The sequence below is a fragment of the Lolium rigidum genome, chromosome 3, assembly GCF_022539505.1.
Source record: "Lolium rigidum isolate FL_2022 chromosome 3, APGP_CSIRO_Lrig_0.1, whole genome shotgun sequence".
Lineage (NCBI taxonomy): Eukaryota > Viridiplantae > Streptophyta > Magnoliopsida > Poales > Poaceae > Lolium > Lolium rigidum.
Genome location: NC_061510.1, coordinates 303,455,343 through 303,467,471, shown reverse-complemented (window position 1 = coordinate 303,467,471; position 12,129 = coordinate 303,455,343). Strand labels below are relative to the sequence as shown.

Genomic DNA, 12,129 nt, shown 5'->3' with positions numbered 1-12,129 from the left:
GGCCTCCGTGGCGGCGACGTCCTCGGGGAAGCAGCGCGCCCATTCAAGGCGCAGAGCCTCGTCGCGCTCGGCGATGAGGAGGCGCTGCTCCCGGCTCCCGGCCGCCGGCGGCTGCTGCTCCCGCATGATCACCGGCGGCGGCGGCGCGAGCATCTCCGCCTGCTCCCGCGTGAACACGTCGTGGAAGTTCATTGCGCGGCGGGAGCGGCCCAGCCGCCAGGCGACGGCGTCGTACGCCCGCGCCGCCTCGTGCGTCGTGTCGAACGTGCCGAGGCGGATCCGCTCCTCGCCAGAACGGATTTCCGCGTCGAATCGGCCGCTCGGCCGCGCCCGAACGCCGTGGTAGCCGGAGGCGGGGCGGCGGCGCGGAGGCATCTTCGCGCGAGGCGGAGGGGACGACGGCGGAGTCGCGCGGAGGCGGAACGGTCGGAGGCGGAGCGGCGCGAGAGGGAGAGAGACGGACGCGTGGGAGGGATGGCAGTTGGCCGCTTTCGCGCGTGGCGAGTTTACAGCGCGCACGACAGCGCACGTGGCAAGTTTCCCGCGCGGGATAGCACGAAAGCGCGCGGACGGCAAAAACTTTAGCGCACCCGCCATTTTCCCGCCTCCGCAGCAGCGCGGCAGCGCCCGCGCGGGACAAACCGGACTTTTTTTTGCCGCGCGGGGCTTTTATAGCGCCTGTTGAAGATGCTCTAAAGAAAAGTTGCAGACGGGTGAGCGACTAGCTAGAGGTGAGCTTTGGTTTTCCATCAGCGACCACCCGCCATGTCCTTTGAGGCACTCATCGGACTACGTTTCCTGCTCGCTCCCCGCGGGCTGGCTCGCTGGAAACAGAACGTGTGCATTCGATGGGTGTGGTTGCCCTTATGAAGACGACCAAGCACACCCTAAACAAGACCGTTCTACCAACGTTTTTCTTTTTCTTTTTTGATATGGACGTTCTACCAACGTTAGGTTAAGTGGTACTGTCTCTGTTTGGATTTAATTGACGTCAATCAAAATGTTATTTCTTCATGGCTCCTTGTCCACGATTACATGACGCACGCGTATTGCAAGGTTTTTATTCTGACCATCACTTTGACTCATAAAACATGGCTTATTTGCTCACACGAATTATGAGGTTTAACTTTGACCAACACATTGATTAATAAAACATGGTTTGTCTGCTATAGAGCTCATATATTTGCTTTGCGTTGGAATAAAAGTTTTTAATGGTATAATTTTATTTGTCAAATTGATGGTCAAAGTTAGTGCAAGATGGGAGTCCTTGTTTTTTTTTTGCATTTTGACGCAAATTTAAGCGCGTCATATAAGTTTAAAAATATATTCTTAGCGCGTCGTCTTCTCCAGAAAATCCCCAAATCCTGGTCCGGCGTTTCTCCCGTAGTCCAGTAGACGCCGGAACTGCAAAGCGCAGGAGGAGTGGAGGCTGTCCTCCGTCCGTGCACCCGCACCGCGGTGGCCGCCACGACCGCCATCACCACCTGCTCCCGCGGGCCGCTGCTGGCTGAGCTACAGGCCGAGCTGTACCAGCTTTTGCCCGGCAGATCACGCTGTAGGAGACGCCGTCCACCAGCGCAGGCAGACCACGTCGGAGCAGCTACTGCTCCCTGTACGGACGGCACGTCTCCGCCTTGGTCACCGTGGTGCGTCAAGGGCGGGATACATCAGCTCTGGGCACCAGGTTAGAACTTAGAAGACGTGAATTTCTATTTCGCTCTGCTTGCCTGCGATTTCAATATGGAATATTGGCCGGTTGATACCGACGAACCCGGTTCATGAGCTTCTTCTGATCCGGAAGCCAACTCGAACCCTGATCTAGATCGGTCGATCGGAATCGGTATTTGTAAGTCCATTCCGGCGTTATGCTCCCTAAGTGTTTGAATTTATGTGCCAGTTGAGCCAAGCCTAGCACAACCAAGGGAAGGCAATGGAGGCGGCGGTGGTGGTGAGCGCGTCGCGCGGCGCCATGGGGGTTCTGCTCGGGAAGCTTTCTAATTTGCTCGTTGGCAAGTACAAGCTGCTCAAAGGAGTCAGGGGCGACATCATGTTCCTTAAAGCTGAGCTTGAGAGCATGTACGCCTTCCTGGAGAGGATGTCAGACGCAGAGGAGGAGCCTGACCAACAAGCAAAGTGTTGGATGGAGCAGGTGCGTGAACTTTCCTATAACATTGAGGATAGCGTCGATGAGTTCATGCTCTGCATCGAACGTGAGCCCAACAGCAAGCCGCGTGGCTTCAGGGGGTTTATTGAAAAGAGCATGGACTTCCTAACGAAGATCAACACTCGGCACAGGATCTCCAAGGAGTTCCAAGGCCTGAAGAGTAGTGTCATGGAAGTGAGCGAGCGGCGCATGAGGTATAAGGTCGATGACATCGTCACCAAGCCAAGCCACACGGCAGTAGATCTTCGCTTACTGTCGCTCTATGCTGAGGCAACGGGCCTTGTGGGTATCGATGGGCCCAGGGATGAACTAATACAGCTAATAATGGATGAAGATAGTGTTACTGCACAGCAGCTGAAGGTGCTCTCTGTCGTGGGATTTGGAGGTCTTGGCAAGACTACCCTTGCAAAAGCTATGTATCGCAAGCTAGAGGGGCAGTTCCAGCACCGAGCTATTCTTTCTGTGTCCCAGAAACCAAACATACGGAAGATTTTCAGAAATATACTTTCTCAAGTTGGCTTTGTAGCACCGGAGCACACCAACATGGAAACATGGGGCGAGGATGAAGTTATCATTACACTCCAAAACTTCCTTACAGGAAAGAGGTATGTGAGTTGTGATTGACTTTAACAAGAATCAATTTGACATGTGTTGGTCTATTTTCTGTGGAAGCTGCTCCTTTTGCTTGTATGTATTCTGTTGACGTAATAAGTTGATGCTCTTCTTTGAGAATTATGCTTCTGATTGAGAAGCTTACATCATCCCTTTTTGTAAGGCTTTAGATCCTCTTCAGTGGGCCGTTCTATTAAAGCAACAGAACCATGAAATGACCGTGAAACATGCTCTGTAATCATGCAATTTTTTCCACCCTTGAAAGATCATCTGTCGTCATAGAATGAGGAACGCAATAGGTACTAGGGGGTTGGTGAAGTGGTGGGGATTGTTTGTCAGTGGTTGTACAACGCTACCCACCATGGTTTTAATCGCGGTGTCCACCTTTATGCACACACCTGTGCACCTAAGTTAGGGTTGATCTTGGTGTTTTTGCGTGCATCCATGCCGTAACAGGAGAAACCATAACCATGTGTATAAATTACTCCATAGTCAGGACCCTGATACTTGATTCTTGTCTCAAAGTTCCTCTATTCAGCATTACTAGTATCTCCTGAGATTATGAACCTAACTTAAAGTACTGAGGATAGCATTGTGAATTGTCTATTTTGTTCTCCAACTAAATTACTTTAGGCTTCAGTGCATGTTGTTTCTTGCTAACAAGTGCTGTTTCACGTGGTTTCGAAACTTAGGCCCCAGGCCCTATGTTAGAGATTCATGTCATGGTTGCAGTTATCGTGGACACTTGTACGCTGTCCTGTCTATGTCTCCATGTCTGCTTTAAGTCCGACTATGAAACCTTTGTGATATAGTATTAGCAGCGTGCCAAAGTATATTCAACTTGTGGATATTTCTGGTGAGTAGCCCAAATTTGTGGATATTTGTAGCAAGTAGCGCAATGGTATTGGATATTTCTGGTGAGTAGCCCAAATTCACTCGCAGAACGTGAGCATATGCGTCATGTATGTTGACGAGTATGCATGCACTGAATTTTAGATTTCAATTCATAGAGCCTTTTGTAATTCACTTGCATAAAGTGAAGATACTACCACATACATTTACTTTTTCCTGCTACTTATTATACTTCATACAAATTTATTTTGCAGGTATTTTATTGTAATTGACGACATATGGGATGAGACTGCATGGAATATTATTAGGTGCGCTCTTCCAGAGACCATGAATGGTAGCAGAGTGATAACCACTACACGAATTGATACAGTGGCTAGAGTGTGCTGCTCCAATCAGTACGACTATGTATATAAGATGAAGCCACTAACTGAACAAGACTCGAGAAAGTTAATTTTCAGCAGAGTATTTGGTTCGGAGGATGCTTGTCCTCCGTATTTGCATGAAGTGTCAGCTAAAATTTTGAAAAAATGTGGTGGCTTGCCACTCGCAATTATTACTATATCTAGCATTTTGGCTAGTAAACAAAGTAAGATGAAGGGGCAATGGGAACATGTTCTGAGTTCTTTGAGCTCCAACTTTGAAGTGAATCACACCCTGGAAGGAATGAGGCAGATACTAAACCTTAGCTACATCAGTCTTCCTCATCATTTGAGAACATGCATGCTATATTTTGGTATTTACCCAGAGGATTACACAATTGAAAAAAATGATTTGGTCAGGCAATGGGTAGCCCAAGGTTTAATAAGTAGGTTGCATGGGCGAGATCTGGAGGATGTTGCAGATGGTTATTTTAATGAGCTTGTCAACATGAGCATTATTCAACCTGTTGATACAGATCCTAACAATGAGGTGTTGTCTTGCCGAGTACATGATATGATGCTGGATCTTATTGTACAGAAGTGCAGAGAAGCAAATTTTGTCACTGTAATAGATGACTTACAAGCCATGGCAAGGCTGCCTAATAAGGTCCGTCGACTCTCCCTCTACTTGGATGGTGTAATAGATGACACAGTACTCGGAACCACCCAGCTCTCACAAGTAAGAGCGCTTGCACGATTTGGTACCTCCACATATGCACCTCCTCTGTTGGATTTCAAGCATCTCCGGGTTTTAACTCTTGAGTTTCCAAGTGGTAACCATGAGCCAAGGATATTCGACCTTACTGGTATGTGCCATTTGTTCCAACTGAAGTATCTAAAAATTGTAGCATATGGTGAAATAGCGCTGCCAAGGAAAATCCAGGGATTGGAGCAATTGGAGACATTGGAATTAAGAATATCTAGCATGGTTGCAGTTCCAACAGATGTTGTTAACCTGTGCCAGTTGTTGCACCTGGTCATTCCACAAGTGACGCAATTGCCCAGCGGGATTGGTAATATGAAATCCCTACGTACTTTGCGAGAGTTCAGTTTGGGCCTCAACTCAGTAGACACCATCAGAGACCTAGGACATCTGACCAACTTGAGGGATCTTCAAATATCATCTTTTGCTGGGGTGCAATTGGATGATGTGGAAAAGGGGCAACGAATGGATGTATTGAGGTATTCCCTTGAGAAGCTTTGCAACCTCAGGTATCTGCGCATGGATCCTTATCTCCCCAACATATGCAGAGATGCATTAAGTTCAATGTCTGCTTCTCCCTGCCTTCTTCAGAGACTCCATGTTTGGTGCATGTTATCGAGGGTTCCCAAGTGGATTGGAGAGCTTCATAACCTCTATGACCTTGAACTCATGGTTGAAGTGTTGGATGATTTTGGGATCCTTGCGCAGTTGCACTCCCTTTTGCACCTTAAACTGCATGTTGAAGCAACTCTTAAAGATAAAGTCACCATATGTGGTAGTGGATTCCCTGTTCTCAATCATTTTATAATCTCCTACATCAGGATATCAAACCTGACCTTCGAGGCAGGGGCAATGCCCAAGCTCAAGAGGCTCGAGGTAAGATTCAATGAGCAGTATGGAGCCGCACCTGTTGGCATTGAGTACCTGTCAGGCCTCACTGAATTCTATGTAAGCAACGGAGGATATAATGCTGAGGAATCCAGCAGAAGCGTTTCACAGTCTGCGTTAAGGAATGCCATGGACATGCACCCATGTCGTCCTGCAGCTAACATCAACCGCCGTGGCAATTGGCAGTACCTTCGGCGATTCGATGATGATGGCTTCAGCTGGAGGAAGTACGGCACGAAGAATGTCATCGGTGCCAGGCATCCAAGGTCAGTGACGCTTGTACCTGAATTCATCTCACACATTTTTTTTTTTGGCTTGTAGTCTGCAGTTGTGCACGAGGGAGGCTGACCAGAGCTCCTGTTGAAATGAAATCTTGCAGGCATTACTACCTATGCGCACAGCGCAAGGACTGCAAGGCAAGGAAGTATGTACAGGCCACTGAGAACGACCCACTTCTGTTCCACGTCAGCTACTTGGGGAAACACTCTTGTGCCCACAGTGCGCAACCACGTCCACAGCATGCTCAGGGGCAGAGTTTCGTCTCCAAGGGGAGCGTGCAGAGGATGGAGTGCGACTCAACCAGGAACTCCCCAACAGGCGATATGATGCACCGGGATGCTGATTACTGGGATAACTGCGGTTTCTTCTGACAAATGACTGTAGCACGTTCCGGAGGACATATGTTATCTCCAGTTGATGCAGATTCTCTAGTTTAGTGACGTCGTACATCTTTGGTGTTCGGTATCTCTTTTACATTAGGAGTACCTTGATTCATAATAATTTGAGGCTTCCAGGTACGGATGAGCTAGCCTAGCATTCTGTAACAAACACACAAAAACATACTTTATCTTGTTCATATTGACTAGATACGGATGTAGCTACATAGGTTTGTTGACTAGATAAATCTGTATCTAGACAAAATGGAGTCAATTAATTTGGATCATCGGAAGTATACAAATTTCTTTTCATATTATTTGATTGACTAGAGTGGACTCTGATGTAAGTTGATACTGGTCCTGCTAGGCTATTACCATGCTAAATTTTGGCTAACCATCTCTGTCATCAGCAAAGTTTGGCTATACTTATTAGCGGTGGCATTTTCCAGACGCTAAGAAGTGCATAAGAGCCATTCAGTGTTTTTCCTAAAAACAAGAAAACTCAAAAACATATGCATCATTTATCCATCTCATCTAAAGAATATCGACATAAATTCAATGATTCAATTATACGAAAGTGTTTCGACAGAAATTCAATGATTCAATTATACAAAAGTGTTTGAACAACCATGATGATTGTAGTAATAAAAGGAGCGCATAAGTGCATATTACATATCTAGATCCATGTGCTATTAAATTCATATCTTGGAACTTTTTGATCTGACAGGAGAAATGACGCTATTTTCTTGCCTAATTTAGCGTTTTAGCAAGATTTAACGAGCTATTAGTGGAAGTCTGCTAAATTTAGCGTTTTAGCGTGATTTATCAGAGCTATTAGCAGGAGTTCCTATTTAGCTTAACAGTTCACAGCGTTAACGAGCGAGGGCTTTGAATCTGCTATAGCAACGCTATTGTTAAGGAGTATTGGTATTGGTCTAGGTTTTTATGGGTAAGTCATCTGTTAATGAGCTTACCAACATGAGCATTATTCAACCAGTTGATACAGATCCTAACAACGAGGTGTTGTCTTGCCGAGTACATGATATGATGCTGGATCTTATTGTACGCAAGTGCAGCGAAGAAAACTTTATCACTGTAACAGATGACTTACAAGCCATGGCAGGGCTGCCTAATAAGGTCCGTCAACTCTCCCTCTACCATGAGCCAAATATACTCGACCTTACTGGTATGTGCCATTTGTTCCAACTGAAATATCTAAAAATTGTTGCATATGGTGAAATAGCACTGCCAAGGAAAATACAAGGATTGGAGCAATTGGACTCTTGGAGACATTTGAATTAAGAACATCTAGCATGGTTGAAATTCCAACAGATGTTAATCTGCGTCGGTTGTTGCACCTAGTGATTCCACAACGGACACATTTGCCCAGCGGGATTGGTAATATGAAATCCTTACGTACTCTGGGAGACTTCAGTTTGGGCCTCAACTCAGTAGATAGCATCATAGATCTGACCAACTTGAGAGATCTTTCAATATCATCTTTTGGTGGGATGCAGTTGGATGATGTGGAAAATGGGCAACGAATGGATGTATTGAGGAATTCCCTTGAAAAGCTTTTCAACCTCAGATACCTGCGTATGGATCCTTATCTCCCCAACATATGCATAGATGCATTAAGTTCAATGTCTGCTTCTCCCCTCCTTCAGAGACTCCATATTTGGTGCATGTTATCAAAGGTTCCCATGTGGATTGGAGAGCTCCATAACCTCTATGATCTTGAACTCGTGGTTGAGGTGTTGGATGATTTTGGGATTCTTGCACATCTGCACTCCCTTTTACACCTTGAGGTCACCATATGTGGTAGTGGATTCCCTGTTCTCAATCATTTTATAATCTCCTACATCAGGATATCAAACCTGACCTTCGAGGCAGGGGCAATGCCCAAGCTCAAGAGGCTCGAGGTAAGATTCAATGAGCAGTACGGAGCGGCACCTGTTGGCATCGAGCACCTGTCAGGTCTCACTGAATTCTCTGTAAGCAATGGAGGGTACATTGATGAGGAATCCAGCAGAAGCGTTTCACAATCTACGTTGGGGAATGCAATGGATATGCACCCATGTGGCTGTGTAGCAAGGATCAAGCCTCGTGGCAATTCGCAGTTCCTTCGGCGGTTCAATGATGACGGCTTCAGCTGGAGGAAATACGGACAGAAGGATGTCATCGGTGCCAGCCCAAGGTCATCGATGCTTGTACCTGAATTCATCTTACACACATTCTTTCTTTGGCACGCGAGGGAGACTGACTGCAGTTCCCGTTGAAATGAAATCTTGCAGAAGTTACTACCGATGCACGCACAAGAACATACAGGCCTGCCACGCCAGGAAGGAGGTACATCGCACCGAGAGCGACCCACTTCTGTTCCATGTCAGGTACTTCGGGAACCACTCTTGCGCTCACAGTGTGCAAGCAGAGTTCCGTCTCCAAGGGGAGCGTGCAGAAGATGGAGTGCGACTTGACTAGGAACTCCCCCACTGGTGATATGCTGCACCGGGATACTGATTACTGGGATAACTGCGGTTACTTCTGATGAAGGACTGTAGCACGCTCTGGATGACATATGTACTCTATGGGTGATGCATATCTTCAGAAATTTGGTGATGACATTGTATCTCTTTGGTGTTCATATATCCCTGTTACCTTGGTTGATGATGTTTTGAGCCTTCCTTGTACGGATGAGCTGCCGTGAGCAGTCTATAATCAACACAAAGAAACATACTTTATCTTATTCATTTATGAAAGTTTCTTCCATATTATTTGATTGAGTAGACTAGACTGTGATGTAGCTGATGTTGACCTGCTAGGCTATTAGCAGGATAAATTTTGGCTAACCAGCTGTCCCCTCAAATTCTGGGGCATCTAGTGAGCTTGGAAAACTCCACGTATATTTAGCCTTTTTAATCATTGAGGACACACACAAACTGGATTCCATGAGGTATGCTGTTAGGACCAGACTTCAAGTTTATGTCATGTGTACCAAGATGATGCTTTTGGGCAAATGTGTCTGCATTGTAGAGGGCGGAACATGGGAGCAGAAAAATATCTTGGTTCATGTTTTAGGTTTTTCTAAAATATGATTTTCATTCTACTTTTTTGCTTTTATTAAGGTGAAGTGGGATTATCATGATTGCTTGCCCTCTTTGTATTTGTCATGCATTTCTGACCAGGATATCCCCTTGGAGCCATGGATAAGTCGTAAAGAGTTCAGTTTTCTGTTTTGGTACTGATGCTTGTAAGCAGTGATCTAGAACTTTAACACATCTTCAGGTTTGTGGTCTTCTATCTTATCTTGCACACTAAGACAAAGCCATCTCTGCAAACATGAAACAACTCTCTGCAACTAGAATTATGCACCATGTGAATATTTTACTCACCTAAAAATTTATCCGTTGAGAGATTTTTTGACCTTTGACAGCGACAGTAGCTAGCGAACCACATCTAACTAGTAACTATGTTCCAGGCCTCCAGCTTGAAGTCTTCCTGAAGAGTCAAGGAACAACCAACAAACCTGGAAGCAGGCAAGGAAACTGGAAACACGATGCTGTTATTATCTTCCATGATGCCACAGATGTGACACTACTGTTAACGGATTGACCTTGGTTTCAGGGAAAAATGTGGAAACACCTGAAGTTTGCATGGAGGGGTGTTGGACGGAGTGCAGATGCTACTTACCACGGGCTCGTTCTCGGTGCATTGCAGCATCGTTTGTCGTGTGCCTTACACAAAGCACCTCTTTACTCTTTGTTTAGTTTTTCCTCAATCCTGATGATAATATGCCTGATTTCTCAAGCTACCCAAACTTGTTTATCCTCCTTGGTTCTCACCATGCACTCATGCAGTCCTGCACCAATTCTCATAGCCAATCTCACCAAACGATCAAATTGTGCCCAGCGGAAGGTATACACTTCAGAATTTCACTGTCATGAAACGGCTACATGCGACTGATATTAGGTCAGGACATAACCTCCATAGTCTGCAAAGCTGAGCCAGGAATCATATGCCCAAAGTGACCAAAGTTATGCAAAAGCAGACCATTCAAACCTTATACACTAATTAGCTTTTCTCTTTTCGTTTTTCTTTTGGCAAAAGTACTGTTCTTTTTCATGATGCTACCTTCTGTCCTGACCCAAATTAGATTCCCTGCTCTCTGTTTTCTTACATTTCTCCTCCATCTTTTATCTGCACTTGCTACACTCTCTTCACTGCTCCCCTGCTGCCTCTCACGCTGGCGATCTCTCTCTGAGAAGCGGTTCTGCATCTTGCCAAATCCTGCCAAGTTTCTAGCATGGCATGTCGTCGGTGTCTGTGGTGAGGTTGGCACACCACGCCTAACAAGCTCTCAGGTAATCTAGCTACCTACTTCTGCCTCTTGGTTTCTTTTATTCTGGTTCTCAGCTGTGACTACCGGTTTTTTCCCTCTGTTCCTAGATATAGCTTTTTGAGAAAAAGTCCAGAATATAATATGTATTGCATTGCACAACTTGTCTGTTCCTAGGGATTTGATTGTGTTTCCGTATCTTCTGCAAACTCCTCTATTTTCACACGTCAATTTTCCAAATTTTCCAGGTGCCCAAACCTGGTGTAATTTGTCCTCAACTTGTGTTCTTTAATATTCGTGCCAAAAACTATATACCTTACATCTAGGAACGGAGGGAATAGTATTAGCTTTGCATCTAGATCTACTGTGTAGTCAATCCAAAACGTGATGTTTTTCTAGCAAAAAAAATCCCATGCTAGCTAGTAGCTACGTGACAGGACACTGTACCGTTAAGTTTTCCTTGAGCAAAGCATACCCATTTTTCAATAATTAAATGTTTTTTGTACGGAGTAGAACATTATTTCAAATGTTTTTTCAGTGCTATATTTTCTCCAAATATTTTCTAAGCCTAGTTTTAGTTCTTCTCTGGTTCTGACTGAACTCTAACACTTGTTTAAGTATCCTTAAATCCACTGTCAAATATTCGGAAGCTATTTGTGCTGAATTAATACATGCTTGTTGTATTTCACTTTCTCAATTGTCATCATGAGCACCTCTTTAAATTTCAAATCTCATCGGAAGGTTAGTTTCACAATCAAATCTGAAGGGTTAAAAGTGCATCCTTGTTAGCAATTATATATTCATATTGTGAAAATGATATATTGTTCTAGGTAAAGACAATCTAAGAATTTGGGGCCATCTAACCCTAGATATAAATTGATGCAGGATATAATATGGAAAACAAACTGCAAGTGAAAGCATTGTCATTTCTTTTTGGTTCAGTTGATAATTGTTGGTATGGAAAAAGGCCAATCTATTGTACACACTGACAAACAAGTATTTTTGTTGTTATTACAAGCAGGACATCAGAGTGAAAGCATTACAAAAGCTAAATGAATCATGACCATAACAATTGAGAGCTTGTGAAAAATATGAAGCAGTGGGAAATCCAGCTGGTGGTGCTCCTCAGCTTCACTTTGCAAATATTTCTCTTCTTTACCGGTTGCATCAGTAGGTACAGCACCAATGCTCTGCTCAGGCTTTTCATCTGGCTAGCATACGTTGGGGCAGACATGGTTGCAGTCTACGCCCTTGGTCTTATATCCCGAGTTGATCAGAATTCCGGATTAAATGGATTCACCGCCGGTACACCTAGGCGGGCAAGACACCCTGACTGCACCTGCTGAACCTGACCATCCAAGTCTCCTTAGCTGTATACGCCTTTTGGAAGTCGATAGGTGGACGTAACCAGCGGGCTTCTGGCTCCAGCCATCTTGGTGTTCATTGCTGGAATCATCAGGTACGGGGAGAGGACATGGACGCTCAAGTGCGGTAGCCGA

At 45.2% G+C, this 12,129-nt stretch overlaps 1 protein-coding gene across 1 annotated transcript; it reads left to right on the top strand.

Moving 5' to 3' along the window:
- Nucleotides 1-1,899: 1,899 nt before the first annotated feature.
- On the top strand, nt 1,900-8,775 carry LOC124696777 (disease resistance protein RGA5-like). The gene is made up of 3 exons (XM_047229452.1): nt 1,900-2,769; nt 3,883-5,904; nt 8,589-8,775. Exons 1-3 carry the CDS (start codon nt 1,931-1,933, stop codon nt 8,773-8,775), a joined length of 3,048 nt encoding a protein of 1,015 aa, XP_047085408.1. The 5' UTR covers nt 1,900-1,930.
- The last annotated feature ends 3,354 nt before the right edge of the window (nt 8,776-12,129 follow it).